This window comes from Vanessa atalanta, chromosome 4, assembly GCF_905147765.1.
Source record: "Vanessa atalanta chromosome 4, ilVanAtal1.2, whole genome shotgun sequence".
Lineage (NCBI taxonomy): Eukaryota > Metazoa > Arthropoda > Insecta > Lepidoptera > Nymphalidae > Vanessa > Vanessa atalanta.
Window position 1 is genome coordinate 8,094,747 of NC_061874.1, and position 23,524 is coordinate 8,118,270.

At 29.1% G+C, this 23,524-nt stretch overlaps 1 protein-coding gene across 1 annotated transcript in view; it reads right to left on the reverse strand.

The window, feature by feature from the left end:
• The window catches only part of LOC125077655 (paired box protein Pax-6-like), a 45,674-nt gene extending 25,776 nt beyond the window's left edge, over positions 1-19,898 (reverse strand). The window contains exon 1 of the mRNA XM_047689646.1: positions 19,668-19,898. Within this exon, the coding sequence (XP_047545602.1) occupies positions 19,668-19,797 (130 nt within the window). The 5' untranslated portion in view covers positions 19,798-19,898. The remainder of the gene's footprint in view (positions 1-19,667) is intronic.
• Positions 19,899-23,524: the final 3,626 nt, after the last annotated feature.

The following is a 23,524-nucleotide window of genomic DNA, read 5'->3' on the forward strand; positions in this document are numbered from 1 at the left end:
CGAAACTATACTATTATTTTCGCTCATAAAAGTCAAAAAGATTTAAGACGTTCATTCAAATATTTGCGTCGAATACTTAACCAGATCAATTTTATTACTGCTTTCTAAAAAGGAAAATTTTAACTATCGCGAAATCCTAACATACAAATATGTCGATAAAAGACGAGCTATAAAAAACATATGTAGGAATGTATATAACTAGCATAACCAGTCCACGCATAGCTCGCGCAAATTAAAAAAAAATATTAGCTGCGATAACAGACCGACACGTTTGCCTAATTTAAAAAATATATATGTTTTAACATATATTTGTTATAACCAGACAATAAAGGAAGTCACTTTGAAATGTTCGATAAGAGTTGTAGATGAAGGAAGAGCAGAGCCCATGTCCTCAAATCTTAATTTTTCAAATTAGAAGTCTGCAAATTTCAAATCTTACATTCAGTCCGACCAATGCCGTTTTTATACATGAAAAATTAAGCAACAGCAAACTATCGAAGCCTTTTAAGGTTAGTCCACCAATCTGCTCTATTATGGGTTTGTGGATACACGTGAAATAATTTTTCTTCGCGATATTTGCGATAGTAATTAAAAATGTATATAAAAAATCAGTAGTGTTTGCAACGCTTGAACCAGCGATCCTGTGTTAATATTTACATATTCCAACCAATGGACCTTCTCGGCTTTCTCTTTATGTATTTTCATATTCTGTTACTATTCAAATATAGCTGTTGTCCAATCTTGTTATATTTTATATTACAATATTGTATAAAAAAATATATTTAATTAGGGAGCGAAATTATCCGAGTTATTTCATTCAAAAGCTCGACAAATCTTGCGTCACACGACCCGTTGAGTGTGAACAAGTGTTTACGGTTTATTCATGAATGCGGCAAGTGAATGTTTTAGCCGGTTTAACACCCCATTAATATTTTGTGGCGTTTGTCTACTAATTAAGCAGCATCGTTTCAGTTATCAAAGCCAGCTGATTATGCGTGATCACCATTTAAATGTTAATTAGATTTACTGCTACACCTGATCAAACCTTATTCGAGTAAAGCGAACCGCTAATGTGATGATGACGCTAAGGTATTCTTTAGAAATATATTCATCACATTCCTACATATATATATATATATAATCTATAATACCACATGGCATAATATATTGTGTATACAAACGTACATTGTTATATTTTCTTTATAACCTTTATCGGTGTCGTTATTGAAGTAATTCGTAAGATTCTAATGAAACACTCAAGTCGTTTAAAATTCAAATAACTCAGCATTAATACATGTTTTTCTTGAAGCAAAAAAGTATATATTAACACACTATTATATCTCCATAAATTATCTTTATGTGTTATTAAATCATATTCGTTTTCTTAAAGTTATACTTAAATCCATAAGATTTCTGATTAATACCCAGCCGCGTTGCATAGTCGGCATATTAAATAAAGTACTAAATTATAAATTGAAATAAATGTCATATTATACGACGAAACAAAATAATAATATTTTAAATAACAGTATTTGTTTATTTTAAACGAATATATTTTTTGTCGTATTACTCAACGCACTAAAACTATGCAAAATATCTTAAATCTTGCTAGCATAATTTAGTTAGGATGACATAGCCAGTATAAGGTTTCTGCTAGTTCTTGGTCACACAGCTAACTTTGTGGTGCGTTGGTATTCAAACATGCAATTATTTTTTTTTTTTTTTTTTTTTTTTATTTAAGTTTACAAAACTGACTTACAACTAGTGCATACAAAGTAATATCTAAGCTAAACAGAGTGTAATGAAGTTGCAGTCTTCTGGATGTAAACCTAGCATGCTTTAAAAAATATATTGCTTAGTTAACAAGAACAGTACTTGTGTAATTACTGATTAGTTAATTATTTAATTATTACATAAAATAATGTGATTTTGTTTTAAGTTTATTTTTAAGAGAACCAACAGATTCACTGAAGACATCTAAGTGTTGACGACTACAATTCGCAAGCGAGCAAATACGGTAAATTGGCGAATGTTGGCCAAGATTTGATTTGACATCAGGCAGGCTAAATATTTTACGATTTTGTAAACGGCTACCTTGACGCGGAATGTAGAAACTAATCTTAGCAAGTAGATCAGGTGCATCAATATCTCCATGCAATAATTTGTATAAAAAAAGAAAGTCGGCAGCTTCTCTTCTATATTTAAGAGTTTGCAGTTTATAATTAATTAGGCGTGCGTCGTAAGAATTAAAATTTTTAGCATTTAGATCTGTGTACGCTAAGTAATATAGAAAACGTTTTTGTACACGTTCTATTCTATCTGAGTGCACCTCATATCCAGGATTCCAAACAACTGAACAATATTCTAGGATACTCCTTATTATACTATTGTATACTAATATTGTCAAGCTTGGATCCTTAAAGATTTTCATTAATCTTAACACCAGACCAGATACTTGCGAGGCTTTTGATATGATGGAATCAATGTGACCTCTAAAGCTTAAGGTGTTTTCTATTATCACCCCAAGATCCCTAACATTCGTTGATTCCGTAAGAGGCGTACCGTCGATGTAGTAAGTGTGTTTTAGTGGCTTTCGTTTTCTACTAAATTTAATATGAACACATTTATCCTTATTTAGAGTCACACGATTTGCAAGACACCAACAAACAAGGTTGTCGATGTCACTTTGTAGGATTTCGATATCCTCTAGTGATTTAATTTCCCTGTATATTTTTAAATCATCTGCGAATATTTGATATTTAGATTTAATTACTTTTCCAACATCATTAATGAAAACAAGAAAAAACAAAGGTCCTAAGTGTGACCCTTGCGGTACACCAGAGGGTATTTTACATTCAAAAGATTTAAAACCTTTAATGGCAACTAATTGGGATCGATTCTTTAAGTATGACTCACACCAACGCAACAAGGAACCATGAATACCCATACATTCCAATTTGGTTAAAAGAATGTCGTGGTGGACTAAGTCGAACGCTTTTTTAAAATCCAGATATATAGCATGTACCTCATTATTCTTATCTACAGCTTCAGAAATATCAGATATGTAACTAACTAGATTAGATGTTGTGGATTTATGTGGACAAAAGCCATGCTGGTATGAATCAAAGTAAGGTTTTAAATGAGAATACATCTTTTTTTGAATTAGTGACTCAAAAACTTTCCCAAAAGTAGATAGTATGGATATTGGTCTGTAATTAGAAATATTATTAATGTCTCCAGATTTATGAATTGGCGTTATATAAGCAACTTTCCATTTAGCTGGGAATATTCCCAATTGGAGTGATTTATTATATATTTTTGTAAGGGGGTTAACTAAAACTTTAGCACAATTTTTAATAAATGTAGGTGATATTAGATCGGGTCCCGCCCCTTTATTGCAATTTAAGGATAGAAGTTGTGTTTTAACCTCATGATCTGTTGCAGAACATTTGGCGTATGTGTTATTTGTACATTCAATACCAGTTAAATATTTTGGGTTGAAAGGTGGAAACTTATGTGTGGTATCATAGATCGACTGAAAATTATAAGAAAAAAGATTACATATTTCCTGTCCTCCTGTAGCTTTTCTATCATTTAATATCATTTGATTGGGAATCGACTTAGAATTGCATTTTCTGTCTTTAAAATATTTCCAAAAATATTTAGGATTGTTGCGAATATGGTCTGATATATTTGTTTTGAAGAAATCATAGCATTCAAATATCATTTCGCTTGAGCGATCTCTTAGGAGGTCGTAAGTGTATTTATCCATAGGATTTTTATACTTCTTGAATACTTTATGATATTTTGATTTTTCCTTAAGAGTACGTATAAGAGAACGTGAATACCATATGGGATGCTTGCCATCACGTGGTTTGGATTTTGGGGTATTTTTGTAAATAACATTTAGTAAAGCCTCATAATGAAAAGTTGATTTATATTCTATAAATCAACTTTTCATTATCAATGAAAAGTTGATTTATAGAATATTTTACGATTAAGATTGGGTAAATTTGTCGAGTCATGGTTCCACCTCAAAGTTAATCCTTTTTTTTGTCAAAAACAAAAATAGTAATCAAAGCAATATTACGGTAGGAGACAAAAAATATTTACCGAAGATTGTAATAAAAAATTAAATATACTTATATAACCTGATTAGTCTGTCATACAATCAATGTACAACATTATGACATAAAGATCGCGACCTACTAATTACATACACAACGAAGGGTTAGTGAGTTGACCAAGCAACGCTGCGATATATTTTCTCGTTTATTGGACATAACACATCTATATTTTTAAACCAAATATTCAGTGACGAACAGCTCAATCTATCTTTACACTACGCCTGTACCATAAATATGATGAGAAGACAGAACAGGGCTATATTAACACATTGACACGAGAAACTCAGATCACGTGATTGGCAACGCTTGACGGTGTAACAACACAAGTATGTCTTAGGTAAAATGCTTGTGTCTATGAAGGTATTCACTAACCATGATTTAGTCCATTTAGTAATCTACCTTCCGAAAATAAATTTACAAAATAATCAACGCAAATCCTTTCAATTTTCTAAAGATTATTATACCTATTTGCCTAAATGGCGACCTTATTTTAATTTAAAGTGTACATAATATACATCACATAACGTACATAATGCTGCTTTATATTAGGTACATCAAGTGCAGTTAATAGACTTTGAAGAATTAGTCATACTATGCCTCCTTGTTTTAAATATAACATTTAATTAATAAGAAACTTCTCTGCGCGGTTTCATCCGGATTAAACGTTCCGCCCTCGTAGGTCGTAACCTGCTCTAGTCCATTTATATACCTTACCCAATAACTAAGCTATCTTACGCAAAATGTTGCTTTCAAATTGTACTGGTTGATCAATTGACTGTCGCGTTTTAACCAAAAAGGAAACCCTTCAGAAGAATAAAGAAATATGTGTATATACATATAACTATGTAATGGAAAAGGGTTCCTAGTAGGGTATTTATTATTTCATTTATATTCTTTAATAGAACAATAATAATACAGATGACAATATTTTAAAACAACTACCTTAGCCCCAATTTCGAATAATGATTTAGTATAATGGTATTTTTATTTAATTAATTTGTGTGTAAAAAGTGAAAAATAAAAGTGGTTTAATTAAAAAAAAAAAAACAAGATAATAACATAATAAATCCGAAGTGTTGAAATTAATGATAATTAAAATGACGGTATCGGTAATAAATATATTACATTCGATATATTTTTAATTTCTCGCCTTTTGCATGTAATCAACTTATCTCAATATTTTTATATTTCTGAAATTGAATCAATAAATGTAGTTAGGCGTATAAGATTAATTGGGAAAGGATGTTATCTAGATAGGAAGGAATTAGGTAACTCGTTTTTGTCGCGAATAGGCGCCGTTTAGATTCAGTATATTTTTTGTAACATTAAAAATCTATCATTTGATATATTTAATCATACAAAATACTAATGATTTAAACAACATTAGTTTTATTAGTATTTAAAACGGGATATTTGCCATGTTTTTTTTATTTTTATTTGCGGATTTTGCGGGTAATGTTCAACATCTACCCGCAAACGTCAGTCTCGTGAACAAGACATTCGTAGGTAATGTCGAAATATCGAGCAGCACCAAATAAAAATAAAAAACATGGTAAATATCCCGTTTTAAATACGGATAGTAATAAAAAAACCCATGTTTGTTTAAAAAACCATTAGTTCTGTGTGACTATCGCTAAGTCTGTGCACTTAAGATCTTTTGAACTATGCAATGGGTTTTAATACGATTTTCATCAATTAACAGAGTGATTCTACGGATAGGTTTTTACGCATAATACACATATATCAGTGTGAGTGTTAGCCGAGGTAGTAAGTAACAAAAAATAACAATATGTAGATTATATAAGACTGCATATTATTATTTGAAAATATATCTTATACATTTTAAAGAACATTTATATGTAAGTAAAGATAATCGCATAAACTATTTTCTATAAATATTATTCACTACTAGCCGTGTACCCCATGATATCCCAGAAATTTCTGTTGCAAAATTTCATTCTTTTAGACCAAGCGGATAAAGTCTGTGCGTTTTACGTCCATCAATCATTAAATAGAAGATTCTATTAAGAAATATGGATTAAAGATTTCCTATTTTAAAAAATACTAATTTAAACGAGTAATAGTGTTATATTTTGTTTTTAAAAATCTTATTAACAACTGTAATAATTTATAAAACCAAAAAAACATATCGTTTCTTTTAGTGGATTGAGTGAATCGTTACGAGGGAAAATTTGTTTAATTTTATTTTATATCTAAAAAGACGTAAATTCAGTAATAAAGATCCTTGATCGAAGTTTGGAGAACAAACTACTTTAAAATAACAATTATGATATCGTTAATCACTGATTACATCTGTAACGACGCACATGTTTTGCCGATTCTATAAATATAACTCAAGGGACACACAAACCAAACAAAATAATATCTAGAAACAAGAAGATATATTTTTAATCCAACATTTAGTATGGATTGATTTTATAATTAAGAAATAACTACAGACATAATAATAACCGTATCTTTATAATATAGTTGATTATTTCGTGCTCACGCTGTAAAAATCGGCTCTTTTCTCTTACATCAGCAGATATAGAAATAAAACTTTTCTGTTAAATGTTAAGGGGATCTAAAGTGATACAATATAAATATACATTAATCGATTTAGAAGGCATACATAGGATATTTTTCAATGGCCCAATTATAACTAAAACTATCTGATATCCGAAATAAAAATCTATCCGTAACCTTAACCGAAACCGATAAAAAAATCGATATTATAATTTTCTTTTCACATACTTAAAGACTTATACTTAAAGAACTCTCTTAAAGCTAATTGTATTTTAAAGCTGTTTGTTTTTTTTTTCGGTGTTTATACCTAAAACTATATAATAGTATACAAATAATGTCAAATTCATATGTTGTAATTTTTTCTTTAACAATTTCTAAATAATCTAATATCCGTAACGGAAAGTATCCGAGACAATCGGATAATCTGATATAATTTCGTATCCGTAACAGTATCTGAAACTGGTTAAATGTTATTTATTTATCAAATCAAATCAATTTTATTCAAGTAAACTTCACAATAAAGCGTTTTTGAATCGTCGATATTAAAATACTACCGCCGTTTCAGAAAGCGACCTCCAGCGAGAAGAAACGGCAAGAAACTCGTATAGTTGCTCTTTTCGAATAAACAGATTTATAATGCTGCTTTTTACAATAATTAATCTGATGGAACCCGAGCCTAAATCCACGCGTTTTTTCTAAAAAGTACTCTTTTAATGAATAATAAGATTTATTTATTAATTTAGTCTTAATAAACTTTTTAAATTTTGTAAATGGTAAATTGATTACATATTATTACATATATCGGTATCCATATCCAGATACGAAATTACATATTCATAGCATCCCTGATACATACTTACTTAACGTTAACGAAACGATAGCGTTGTTCGAGATAAATGGTGAGTATATGTAATAACAAACACGAGATTTATAATATCTTCAATACGTTGGCTATGTAAGGATATATATCATATCATATCTAGAGTGTTCGTGTAAAAAAAATATGATCACTATAAATATAAAAAAAATGTAAAGCGCCATTTATTTCCGTAAAATTATTAAAATAAATCATAATATATGTAGTTTTAATAAGTATCTTAAGCATGTTTCGGGAGAAAGTTGACTATGGAGACATAATTTCGACGTATAATCTTCACCATATCTTATTTTAATATTTTTCCATTGAATTTTTTTGATTTAAATTATATAGCTTACTTCCGCAAACATAAATAGTTTTTAAACACCTTATAGATTAAACCATTTCTTACAATAAAATATTATAAATTAAAAGGATAACCATTTATATACATATATTTTTTTTTTTCATTTTGGCATTTGCTGTACATTTTTTTATGTGTTTGCCAAAAAACATTTGGATCTGGAGGAGGCCTTCACCTAAAGAGGTTCTTGCCAAAAAATAAAAATAATACTAATAAAAATACTAATTTTTATACTATTAGAAATATTATAATTTAAAATTTATTATAATAATAATATAATTTAATAATAGAAAGATTAATTTACTTCATTTTGTTAAATTGTTGAATTATATGTTGTTAATCTATAATAAAAAGTTAATATTACTGTTAATGTATAAGTATATGTTTAATTTATTACATTTAATTAAATTGTTAAATATGTAATGTAAAATTAACTGTGCGGGAAATAAAAGGCTTTTTATTTTTATTATTTCCATCTTTAAATAAAAAATTTAACCAATTAAAAAATCTTCTGTAGGTGTGTATATAACTGAACACCACCTAAACGATTGGTTCAATTTCGATGGATTTTTTTGTGTGTTGGCTGAATAGTTAGATTAGACTCGGTTGGTCCCTGGATGGTTTAGATAGTAGGTGGCGCTACGATTGGGAAATAAATAAAATCACCTAGACGAAACAACTAGGACGAAATAATTTAATAACTATTTAGAGTTATCTAGAATACTGTGGAATTATTATTTATGTATTTTCAAGAAGAAAATATTGTAAGTTGTAATTAATATCTACTGAAATAATTATCACAGAATCACAAGCGCGTTTCTTACCGGTTCTAGATCAAATGTGCATTAAATGTCAATTAATAGGAATAACGTTAGGTATGAAAAATAATATACCTATAAATATACCTACAAGCGCTGTAAAAAAAGCACATGCTTTATTTTGAGTATTGAGTTTCTTTTGTTTGAGTTAATGTTATTATTTATTATCTAGTAAAACTTATAGATTATACAAATATACTAGCTGACCGACCCGACTTGAAATAATAATTTTATTTACTTCCCGATCCCAACAAGATCTAATCCAAACCATCCAGAGAACCACTCAAAAAAACATAAAGGATTTCATCGAAAGCGATCCAACCGTTTAGGAGGAGTTTAATTAAAAACAAACATACAGATTTATATATATATATATAAAGATATTCGATAGATAAATAACATTCATGACGTATGAAGGCGATTGGATATAATATGTTTGTTTGTTATCACAACATCTTATCTGTCATATGTATTAACACATATGATGGTATCTAAGGGTGACCTTATGGATTCAAATGGTATCTTCATATGTAATAATAGAGAACATTTTATTATTATACAGCTTATACGACAGTAAATCTTCCCAATTTTAAAGAAATGTTAATAATAATCACTATTAATTCGAAATATGTATATTTTACCCACCCTTTCAGATTTTAGAACAACTAGCAATGTAAGGTACACGAAAAAGTGCACGAAAAAATGGATGTCACTTTTATTTAATTAGCTACTAGCTATCCGACCAGTCTTCGCACAAGAAGAATAAAGACTTATATAAGACGCTTACAAACGTACAATAATATATCTTGTTTTAAACGCAGAAGAACCCACCAAATTTGGCAAATTACATTCGATTTATATTCGCAGATATTTGAGAGTAACTAAGGTGTTATGTTCTTTGTGCATATAATTACACTTGATACAGAATATTATATACTAGAACATAGCAACCGAAGCGGTTACTCAGATGGATGAGAGATGAATTAAAAAAACACAATGATGATAACAATGATTTCCTCCTGACTGATAATTTCACAGTAGGAAGTAGCATCGGAAATATGATATAAATATTGCTCCAGTGTATGTGTGGGGAGTGTATGTGCAAACACAGATGGGGTGTGTATCTATAAATAATCTGATAGGATGACAAACTAACATGACCGGAGAGAGTTCGCACGCAAAATTTTTATGCCATGACAGTGTTAACAATACAGGATCCTCTTTGACCGGAGTTCCCAATAACTTTTGTTTGACCCTAGGTTGAACCTACGACCTCTAAATCTACAGCTGTATTAGCATGGTACTTACACTAATGGAGCATTGAATAGTACATAAATAAATTAGGAAAATAATTTTGTTTTTCTTCTAATAATTAACTGCGGTTTTACGTACAAACACTACCCTGTTACAGTTGTATAATTGTTATATGAATACATATATAACAAATTAAAAGCAAAGGTAAATCCATGGCAACCTTGTACACGTATTTATTAAAATAATTATTATATCCATTTAACTGACATCGCCTTCTGACCTAAATATATAACGAGTTTACGACTTTGTACCTACATGTAACTCGTGTAAGTCTTGTATACTCAATACAATATAATTCGAAGTAAAAACTTTGAGATCTACACGTCAACAAACCGACCAACGTTTGATACGTTGGTGCATTGGTTGGGCAAAACACTGAGGGACCAACTCTACCAAGTTAAAACGATTACGATACGTTCCCGATTCTATTACGATCGAACTTCGATTATTCTTCATAAAAATAATTCTCATCTGGTTGATAACTGGGGACCAATTCTACAAGTTCACAACGGCTACGATACATTTCCGATATTATTTCAATCGAATTTCGAACGAACCGCAACTGAATCGTTGTTTTAATGGAATAGGGAAACGGCTAAAGGCCAACGATGACGTTTTGAATCGATTGCTATAAAATAATATTATTTTATTAGCATTCACCCTGTATTGTACAATGTAAAGATGATTTATTTCAAAAAATGTACGACAAACCAAAATAAGAGCGACGCGCTCTAGAGAAGGACACTTCGCTTATTCTAGCACCATTAATAGGATAGGAGTCTTGTGCCCAGCACTTATTGGCTTCAATGGCTTTAGCATTTCCACCCGCGATTATTATATATGAATATCGGAGAAATCAGATTTTTTTATTTTAATACTTGTTATAAAGAACCGATCTACCGATGTCTACTATAAAGTCTGCTGTTCCGTATACATGCACGAACAAAATTTTACATAACAATTGGAATTTCGGTAAAAAACAATATTTATTATTGTATGTGTATGACGTGTTTGTAAATTAAATATTTTAACCAAAAAAGAAAACTAAGTTAGAGGTTACAAATAATTTTCTTTGAATAGAACACATCGTGATTTTGTTTTTGTATTCGAATAATAGTTTCTTATTATGTGAAATTAACAAGTAAGTTTTTAAAATAGTTTACGCAAATGTCTTTGTTGCAATCTATAGCCCTTTTTAAATTATTTTTATTAGATAAATATACCTCAGAAAAATATTAAATATAGTAATAGGTACATAATTTCCCGTCTAACACCGGGATTCACTAATCATATTAATATTATCGATGTATGTTTTGTTTGTACGTTTTTTACTTTACACAAAAACAACTAAAACGAATTGTTTGAAACTTTATATTAAGTATATACCTATATGATTAAATAGTGCATATTTTTTTTAATGTAACTTATTATGCCAAAGAGATAATGACCCGACGATGCGAAAACATTAAAATGTTTAAAGTAATTCGGAGTTCTACAGAATGTATATAAAAAAATCAACGACAGTCACATTATAAATTTTCTACGACGACATCAATTTAAATTTAAACATAAGAATTATGAACGTCAATTTCTCTTTATTGGTCACAAAGTTTTTATTCTTATCAAATATAGGAATTTTACTGTATATAAAAATACCGCTTAGGTACTCATACTTACGGATAAATAACAAGATAATTGAATAAATGCATGAGAAAAAAGACGTGGGTCGTTTGATTAGATGTAGGTACTATTGGCACTCAGTACGAGCGGAGAGCTCGCTTAACTCAATTCTAATTGTAAATTTAAATCTCATTATTAGACATTTAGATTAGTTTAAATCTCATTACTTAAAAAGGAGTGAAACCTTAATTTTTTCTAATCAGTTATAGTAGCTATTTAATATCGAGAATAGTTTCAACAACAGCATAGATAATTTGATAATTATTGTGTAGAGTAGACACTACCCAATTACGAAAATTGCAAATGACTGTCAAAATTGAGAGTTTAGAGAATTTATTACAAATGTTGATATTTTCGGTTTCAAAATTTTGTTGATATTGGTTTTTGTATCATTTATTTGTGTTGTTGTTTTTTTATTTATTATTTTATTGTGTTTGAATAATACGCGCGTAAGGTCTTGAGTAGTTTCTATCAAAAACAACTATATTTAGAATCGAATTGATTGAATGATTATAGATTTGATTTCGCTAAAAAGGATAATAACTAAAGTCTATTTCTTGATGCTTAATATGTACTGGAATTTTATATGTATATCTATTCCAAATACAAGAGGACAAAAGCCAAATAAACAACATTTGCATTTGAAAGTTTAAATAATCTATGATATTCACAATGGATTTGCAAAATAATGGTGCTTTGAACGTCGACGAAACCGTTATCGGAATTTTGGAAGTAAAATTAAGGATATAAGTAGTTTAATGGAATAGTATTGTATTTTACAAAAATATATATTATTCAAGAAGTGTTAGTATAGTGCACAATATAGCTCGGCTCTTAGCAAAACTCGCGGCATTCGTAAATCTATGGTTTTTTTTTACATTTATTCCTTCTTTGATTGGAATAGGCTACACAATTTTGGTTCAGATTTGGCACATATCGGGTTTTGTTTAATTGATTCACAGATTAACAGTTACCATATATATTTATGTTTAAAACAATACACAGATAAATTTTTATTTACAACAAAACTTGTCACGAACATTTAAATACTTTTAGCAAATAAAAATGGCTTTAAAACTTTACAACTTCGACGTATTATTTTCGAAATCTATGAAAAAAAAGCAAGCGAATGAATGTATGGTGTAAAATGTGGAATAAACAAGTTATTGGCAGCCATAGAAACACCTTGCGTCGTATTCACTGCTTAAAATATTTATATACCTATTTTACTACATACCTAATAAGCAATATTAAAGAAATTATACCTAATAACAATAATAAACCATACAAACAATATTTCTTTATTTGAAATATATAAAACAACAAGGAATTAGAATTATAGAAATGAACTAACATAAACGTTGACATAGCATTGGGCGCTGCTCTACTTAATAAATATATGTATTAAATGGATCCTATGAGCAAAAAGAGCTCGGTAGGTGGAAAAACTCTGGAGAGGTGGTACAGGACAGGTGGCCAGCCATTAATTCAAATCCATTTTACATAGTCATGATATTGAAAAAAAAGGATTAACTGAAGGACAAGGTAACGATAATTTCATAAAAAAATGTTTTATTATTTATTTAATTATATTTGTGATGGTGATACTTATATTAGTGATATTTATGCGAGGTTCCCACTAGTGATAGAATAATTATAATTATGTATGTAAGCGTTTATTTTACTCACATAATGAGTTATTTTTAGCTGAAAATATTTAGTTATTGACATAATATATTGCATATTATATAAAGAATAATCTATTTCTTTTCAAAATATTATATATACGTACATACCATATGTAAATATACAGCATGTTTGTTTTATGTATTTACCCTCAGAACAAAAAAATATCTATACACTAAAAAGTATTATATATTTTATTTTTAAAGTATGTCTAAATACAGACCTATTAAATATGTAAAATAACCAAGTACCTACTAAAAAAATAAGTTCAGAGAAGGGCGAATGAATGAAACAGTTCTGAACATTTGTAATTTATTTTGTTTTTCAAAAACATTTGAAGGGTGTATCATATCGCGTGTTAATAATTTATATATTTATATTTGATCTTTAATTTCACAAAACTATAGCTAGATCGTTTATTTATTAATCTGCTTGTTTTTTGTTCGCGTTGTTTTTACTCTTCTCTGTTAATAATAAAGAGCAGGACACATTATCAATTATGATCTTTAAACTATTAACGAAATACCGAATAGGCCAAGAGTATCTAAACGTTTATAAGCATCATTGAACTTTCATTTGCTTAATTTATTTTTATTATTCATCAATTTCAACTGGCCGAAATGCTAGTAATGCCAGTCCGTTATTGATTAATTATAACAATTTTTAAATTAAACAAAGATTATTATGAAACTGTATATTATGAACTCAGAGAACAAAAAGATAACTTACTAATATTAAGTTAAGCTGTCAACTATAGTTCTAAATAACAACCCTCGACTGTATACAGCATCTTAAACTGAGAAAAGGTATAAAACTCTTAACAAGACCAATCTATTAAACCAATCTGCTATGGTTTAAAATTGAGAGAAAATTATTAGCTTATAAAAAATAAATCTAAATTAAGTTCCCGTTTTAATTTAACTATCTAAATGAAAAAATAATAATTTAAAAAACAATTATTTCAATTGCATAATTATGTATATAATATCAAATATTAACCAATTATTTTCTCATGTATAGTGATTGTGTCATCTTATATTCAAACTATCCACAACATTTTAACTGTAGGTTAATTAAAGTTGTAAATATTATAATAAATAAGAATCGTATAGAAGGTAAATACAGATGAACAATCAAAATGGTTTCAGGGGTGTTTTAAAAATGTGTTATATGACTAATATCGTAAACACAATCAACGGAATTATTAATAATAAATATAATTTATAATCATAATGCTTAGTATCATAAAGAACTTAATTATATACAAGTAATAATTAAAAAGAATTACTATTCTTTGCGTTTTGGATTTTAGTTAGCCCAAAAAAGTGAGTCACCTGTCCATCATACTTAAATAACGGTAATTTTTTTTTATTGTAATGGCATTTTAACCGTTTTTCCGCTGTTTAGTTGAATATCAATAGATATAGGTATAGAATCTCCTGATTCTATAAGACTAAATATAACCTTGTTCAATTTCTTACTCTACATCCGCGTGTTATTTTTTGCCGCTTCTCCTTAGCTAAAATTTATTTTGATACGATTTATTTCTAAAAGAAAGATAAACGCATTTCTATATAGGTAAGAACATTCCGAAAATAACTTACAATATAAAAATATAAAATCGTGCTTTAACTTATATTTCTGATATTGAATCCATGAAATTCAATGAAGTTCACGGGTGCGTTCAGAAAGCTGTATAAAGAATGATTATTATTTATTGTTAGGTTAAACCACCTAAATAGGAAATATAGATATTAGATAATCACACAACACACACAACGCTTATAAAAAAAATATGAAAAATTAGTTTAGTTTTATTTTTTTCACCTAAGCGAAGCCGAGTTTTCATCTAGTAAATTAGTACACATATAAACTATGGTTATACTACTAAAATGTAGTCGTGATTTAATTTAATTTATAAATAAACTAAAAGAAATAAGTAAGTGTAAAAAATCATTTAATAACTTATATACCTACTAGTGGATGTTTTTGAGTGAATTATTATTATAATACTTACAAAAACAATAATAAAATTAAACGTTAAAATGATTTTATTGAGTTATTTAAAAATGTTTAGCAATTTTGTTTCAATGATCAAATATGTTGTATCTCATTAATAAAGATAAAATAATCATTTATCTTTATATTTTCCATTTTTTTACTTTACAACAGCTAAAAAACAAATTGTATGTTTTGGTAAATTTACATAATTTTGGGAAAACTGTATTTGTTAACTATGATATATACTATATATCATACAAAAAATTGTGGTAACTTATTAATATATATTTAAGTCATAATAAGAGCATGTTGAACTGTAGTCACATTTCACATTCTTGAATTACAATAATGACGTCTTTATTGAATAATTGTGGATTACAATGTTAGGATATAAAAACTTAATGGCACGTATGTTAAGATGTTAATTAACAAATTATTGCTTCAATTTTATTTTATTAATATGTAATGCATTTAATGCGTACTAATACTATAAAGATGAATGTTTGTATGTATGTTAGTTACTCTTTTACGCAAAAACGACTGAATGAATTTAAGTTGTGCGTAGATTTAATAACTGACAACTAACCTCTAAAATACAAACGAACCGCGGGCGAAAACTAGTATGTAATATATATGTTAAGACATTTGCATTTATCTATGGTTCTTTTTATATATTAGAATCTGCGACATTTGTATGTAAGTTAAGCATATAAATTTAGATGTATGAAATAATATTTAGTGACGTTCCCATATATAGTTCTTACATATATGAATGAATCATTCTAATTTCAAACATATAATTTACTGCAAAGGCAATCATTTTACTTAGTAGACAGATCATATTTAATAACATTTTTATTGCACAATTATACTGTATATGTATAATTGTGCAATAAAGCTGTTACTAGCTCTGTTGACAATATATTCAAATGAATGAATTATTGAAGAAAATTCAAAAGCATAGATTATCACAAGCTTATCTCTGGATTTCAACAGATACCGAAGCCTTTAATATATCTTACACGCAAGTGGAGACCGGTTAATCTTAGACTTAACGCAGCTCTTACTATTTTCTATATTCGTTTACGGTGCGAAGATAATAAATTTATGTCTGATTTGAATTCGCTACCATTTCAGTACAATGTAAACTTATCTAAGCACGTCACTAAATAGTCGTTTGCTATGCACTATTTACTAGTTATTTAGATTTTATATAGATTTGATATTAGAACAACTATTTACATAAATGGCATGCCATTCCTATTTACTGTTACAAATACGCCAGTACATATTGTTTCGGTAATGTCATAGTACTTCACCAATAATAATGTCATATTTTCAGTATCTCTTAAATAACTGATTAAATATCTTCGAACACGGAACAAGTTTATTTTATAGAGGATACCAAATAAGAATTTCAACATTATTCAACGGTTTCTTGTAAACTAAAAACAACATTAATCAAGCGCAATATTGCCTAGTTAAATTTACATTTATAACAATTACAGAAGGTGAGCCAGCAACTAAACAACCAAATCCGGAAAATAAGCGCATCTTGAGCCAAAAAAAAGCGAACATAAAAAGGTCACGCTAAAGCGATCTCGGGGAATTTAAGATATTCAAAAGGTATTCGTTATTATATCTTATAATTTTTAAATCAATTAATATAAATATTAACCTTATTAGGTTCTTATAAAATATATAGGTTTTATTTTTTTTCATTTCAATATCAAAATTTTATATTTAAGTATTGGGTAAAGATCTATATCGACATAAAATTATGAATAGTTATTTATATAAGTAGAGCAAGTTATATTATTATTTGTATAAATTTTTAACGAAATTAGATTTGTGCAGCTATTTTAAAGATTTGATTTGTATATAAGTATACCCACAACCAAGATTAAATTACAAATAATTTCTAAGATTATTTAAATAGTCATAAACCCGAATAAGATTATTGTTATCATTAATCATAACATTTCGTAACGTTGCTAACTGTACCATGATATATTATTGAACAACCTTCGCCGGAAACGCAGTAGCGTTTATCTATCAACCGATCTACCGATTAATTAGTTCGATCAGCAATACAATGCAGGCAATGTCCTGTGGTCCAACGCATTTCGCTCACTCATCGCAGCTGCGCTCGTGACAAAATAAATGACACCCATCAAATACACCTTGTGAAAATTTTGATTCCACGACAAGCCTTAATAAGTATGAGCTTCGTGGAGATCTTATTTATCTGATCATTGACACACAACGCTCACCATAAGCTAATAGAAGATCATGGTGAAACAGAAGACGGAACAGGTACATCTTAAATTAAAATCGCAGTTTATCAACTGATCATGAACATCTTGTAATGCTGAGTGGAGAGAACGCCTTTTCCTAGCAGTAAGATATTCTATAATATTGGCAGTTCTTGAACTTTTCACTAATAACCAATTATTTTATCGTAATAAAAATAACTATTACATACACAGACAAAATAGACTCGTATCTAAACGTTGATACATTATAGCTATTAAAAATTTTATAAAACTTTCTAAAAAAATATCTTTTATTTGAGAGTATGACTATGTAAAAATAAATAGTGTTTACAAATATTATTATTATTATTAACATCAAACTATCAACGCGATAATATGCCGGTATTGTCATGTTACCTAGATTTATGTTGCTAAGGTGTTCAGTTATATTGTTCAGAGCAATTATGAACTAACGATAGCAATAATCTCATAATAATGTAATCATAAATACTGTGGATGGATTGTGTGAAAGACGATATGGTTAGAAATAATGTTACTTGTGAGATGACGGAGAAGAAGACATGCTGCGCCGACCCCAAGTAAAATTGGAATGAGGGCAGGAGGATGATGATGAGTTTCTGTGCAATTGATGTGCCAATAAACATATATACATGACAATGTTCCATTTTTCAATTTTCATATTTAATGCTATAGCATAACAGGAGGTAAAGAGTCACTCCGGGGACAAATTATTAAATCCAATATTACATATTTTTTATTGTTCTTTATTTTTTATATTCAATGTTTGTATTTTATATAATTCCTTCAATTTTCATAACTTGTAACATCGTTATACTAATCTTTTTATTAAATCCTTTTTTGATATTGAATCGTTGTTTTTTCTTACAATTATGTTGTTATAATTTAGTCTACAGTTTTTGTTGCGAAACCTGTTTTTATCTACACAATATATATTTTTTTCTTCTTAAACATAAATATGTTAGGTTATCCTGCTATTTTTGTTAAAAGAATAAGATAACTTTAAGCACACAGAGTTGAGTAGATGTCTCAAAATTTTATTTAAAAAAACTTACAGTTGTTCCTATATTTACTTTACTTGCTGTAAGTTTTTTTTTTTTATTGTTTAATGTATTGAAACGTATTTAATAAAATGATTTTAAAATATATTAAATATACATTTATAACTTTTAATATTTTCTAAATATTAATAAGCGTACTACCGTCGGGCTTAGATTACCGAAGATTTCTAGTAAAACTCACAACAATTTAATATAACTTAGGAAATACACGAAAATATTTTAAATATTGGAAATTATTTTTTAATACAAGGCTTTAATGTTTGTAAGTAAAATTTTGGCCTAATAATACTGCTTCATAAAAGGTATTCAGCTTAATATAGTGAAAATAAATTATCAACTTGTAACAATTATTTAAGAATGTTTGTGTAAGTTGACTAAGTAATCGATTATGGAAGTAATTAATGAATGTTTAAGTGTATTATATTTTTCTTAAAATTTAGTATTAAAATTAAAAACAAACAAGTTTACACACCTGCCAATTATAACTGTTCGTCATTCACTCGGTCTGTTTGTTATAGCAAGTGGTTGAACTGTGGTATACATGTACATATTTGTCTATATTTTTATTACTGTATTCATAAATATCCTTTACTTTTTTAGGAAAGATTTTATAGAATTAATACAAAATAAGATTATTTTATATTTAGCACCTATTTTATTAGAAAACTAGTGATGATCATTTATGGATTTAATAGATCTCTTAGGACCTTACTCTACTAACTTAACGTCTAAATATTAATAGTTAATTGTGAAACAAAGTTGATTCTTACCATCATTTATTGTCTATATTATTTGCTTTACGAACTAAATATTAAGATTATGCTTTCTTTATTTATATTATACTTCAAATATTAATATTACTTTTTAAACTTTATTAGGTATAAAGATATTTTTGCGTTTACATAAGAAAGCAAGCATATTGTAATCAGTGTGAACTTACCGTTCGGTGATATGTTAAGCTGTTGTGTGATGGATGCAGGCGCTGGTGGCGCCGGCTCCATCTTCCAGGATGCGCAGCACGAAGCAGGAGAGAAATCTGGTGTGGGGCCGTTGCCCGCCGATATCAACATGGTCGAGCCACCGCGGACGAGTTCATACGCACCAACCAACACAACAGTTCACGAACCGATCAGTTCTATTAGCCTAACCAAGTTATGGAACCTACACGGACGGTACTCGGCCAGCACGCGCTCGCTTGAAGCTCAGCCAGAACACTGAAGAGCGCGCTTGCCGTACCGGCGCGCCCACTCGCGCGCCTACTCCCATTAGCACGCCTCGGAAAAAATCACCGCCGCCAAACAATAACAAAAAACTGCCTTCACTGAGTCGAACCTCCATACACCTCTCACTCTAACGTTCTTAATTCGATTTCCGAACGCGTCAAAAGCAAAACTACAGCAACGCTCGATTCATTTGCTGCCTTCCGTCCCGTTCTTTGAGTTTATCTAACCTTATAAAACACTATGACGCTTGAAGGAACTGTTATAAAGGCTATAATTGTTCAAAAAAATTTATAAGTTAGGTTCTTTTTAGCCCATGCTTGAATAAAACTACTCCTACTCACACTCATGCGATTTAGCTTAAGCTTGAACCGTATGAAAGGGACAGGTGCTCTACCGCTCGGTAGTAGAATTACAGTAGTGAGCACAGGTGATCTTTCACCATTTCTTTATAGCGGAGGTGTTAATGTATATCTTTCTCGCTCTATCCGAGGCTAGCTCGTTGACGGTGACAGAGATAGCGATATAATAATGATGACTTCTTAATTAAACGTAGGTCTAGTTAATCATGCTTAGCATTCTAATAATTGATATAACGAGCGCGCTCCGTTCTAATTAAATGGAAGAGTAGAGTCGTCATTTCAAACTTTATTACGTACTCCGCGCACTTCATTTTCAGTATGTACGTGTAAGTTATTCATAATTTCTATGGGAACAAGCCAATGGTGAAACAATAAAAAAAATACTTGATATTTATTTATTTTTATTTTTTCTTTATAACGAACGCGATTTAAGAAAGAAAAAAATAGGCGTCATGTGGCAATTTCTGAACAGAAAAAATTAGACTCTAATTAAAACATCTTTTATAAATAAAACAAGTGTAATTATATTGAAAGGTATAAAATACTCGCATTCAATCGTTCGTATTATAGAACGTGTATCAGTGCAAAGTTTTTGCTTATAATTACAGGGAAAAGGATTGCCGGAAGGCCGAAATGCAACGGCTGGTAGGTACCGCCTTATAGCTTTTAAACCGTTCTTTTGATTGTAAATACACTTTCTTTGTGCTAGCTCTTTAATTTGAAGCAATCTCGATCGACATTGCGGTTTCCGCTTTGATACAATAGCTTGCTATCATTCATTTTTTAAATAAACATAATAAATGCATAGGTTTTATTTTACTTCTACGGTCATATGTATACAATAAGTAATCTTTAGGCTTATATATATGTATATTGATATTTAAAAAAATATTTTATATATAATAATAAAAGTTTCTAAGTTTAATATTTTATAAGGTCATTCTTATCAAACACGGATAATGTTAGCAACTTATTTATTCAACGTTATTTAAAATTACTTCAGTTTAATGCTAATAAAAAAAAAACGAATATTACCGTATTAGAATGTATAATTTAAATGTTCTTAATTATTGCCATTATAAAAAAAAAACAACGTTGAATAAAGTAAAGCAACATTGAAAACTAAGTGTTAATTGTGTAAGTAATATTCGAATAGAGCACTTACCGGTATCAATCCTTTGACAATGACACCCTGCCATTATTTCAGACCTCATTAGATACTAATGATAGCTTGTCTGTAGGTACGCCACAGAATAGCGAATATTCTGTGATTTTGTTTCAATCGAATATTACGTAGGTACCTATGTAGAAAATAAATTCAGTGAAAAAGAAAATGAATGAAAATTATTATACCTATGAATAAGGTCTGACTGATTTTTAAAAGGAAACTAAAAAATATATATTAAATAATTGCTAAAAATTCAGCAATTATGAAAATCACGAATTTAATAAAATCATCTAATTCTAGAAATTTTTAGTTGAAGGTGTAATTATCAAAATAATTAAAAATAAGAATAAAGGCACACAAATTATAAGTTAATTGAATACTGATACTTTAATTTATAGATAAGTGAGATAAAACGATTCTTTAGTCGTTTTTCTCATAGTTTATTTAGTAAGTGTTAGTAATTTACGATCTTTATAGCGTCGGAACAACATACCTATATTTTTTTTATTTCCATAGTAATAAACGGTGCCTACTTAATGACATATATATATATATATATAGTATTTCAGTTGGAAGATTATTATTAAAGACCAAATCTTTATTTTAATAATAAAGTCAAAATTAAAAACTTAGTCTCAATATTTAATATCACGATAATTAAAAAGTATCTAGTATCTTTATCACTAGTAAGAATCAAGATGTGTTTGAGGCCTAGGAACTTTATTAACAAGTTTTCTTATAGAAATTATACATAGGTACAGAGGTATTTCAGTCATAAATATAATTTTTATTATTTCTTCCGATATCCTTTACGTTATTAAATGAGGAATGGAATTGTGGAATCCTTTGGCCTTTGTCCAGGAGCAGAAGTGGACGTCTTCCGACTGAAATTATGAAGATAATTACTAAGGACTACAAATCAGATTACAGAGGTGATTTCGACGCACCTGCTGCCTGGGGAAGTTACTTTACACTTGTTAAGCATTTCCCAAAAAAAAAACCATAAACACATATTTACTATATTACTATGAAAAATAAAAATATGAAAAATAGATAACTCAACATGTAGTAGGTACCTATATGAATTTAATTCATAAAACTGCACTAAGCATACCTTTTGATTCATAGAAGGATTCAATATTTCAGAAGGTTCTGGCCTCTATGAGGCGGGCTTTTCTAATCTAGCCTTTAGGGGTCGAGTTTCCAACCACCTTTGTAAAATACTTCAATTTCTATTTATAACGGCTAATTTAGTAATCAATAAAATATAATAATTCTATTAAATATCAAAGCAATAAGCAGTGTAGTCGACAGCAATATAATATTCCGACTAATCTAACGTCTCGACGTTTATTCATTACTCAAATAAACATAACGCAGTGCCAGAATAATATTTGATAAGTACCTAACTATTAACAGGCTGACTTGTAATGGAATAAAAATCCTCTAATTTCCATCGCAGTAACTTACTTTTTAACTAGGCAGGTTTATATCTACCATTTATGCTAATTTTGTTATCAATTTACAATAACAACTACATTTTTTTAAATTAAGAACTACCAATACAACACCGTTTTACACTAACAAAAATTTTATTTAAATAAAATTGAATCGTCTCGAATCTAAAAGTACACGAACCGATGCCATTTTCCTGAATCCGAATCCAATTAAGGTTCTTTATCGTGTCACGAATAAAACAATTTCCACTATTATTATTTAATGATAGCATTGGGTTCTTATTGGTGTAGTTTTGTTTGTTTTGCTCGAGTCTCCCGGCTTCTTGGGACAGACGCCGACACCGCAGGATTTAGTGTCGAGATAGCGCGTGGGTGTCACCTAATGAATATATTTATTTGTGATGCCGCTCGGCACTTTTATCTGACAACGGCAGAAGACAGGCCGTATCTAGAGTCCTACGGGTTAGGTGCCCTATTGCTTGGGATTGTTACTTTACGTATTAAAAGCGGTAAACTAGGCTGCATTGATTTATTTCAGGATAATAGCCATGGGTGTTATTTTAAAGCATCATTAATATTAAACATTTAAA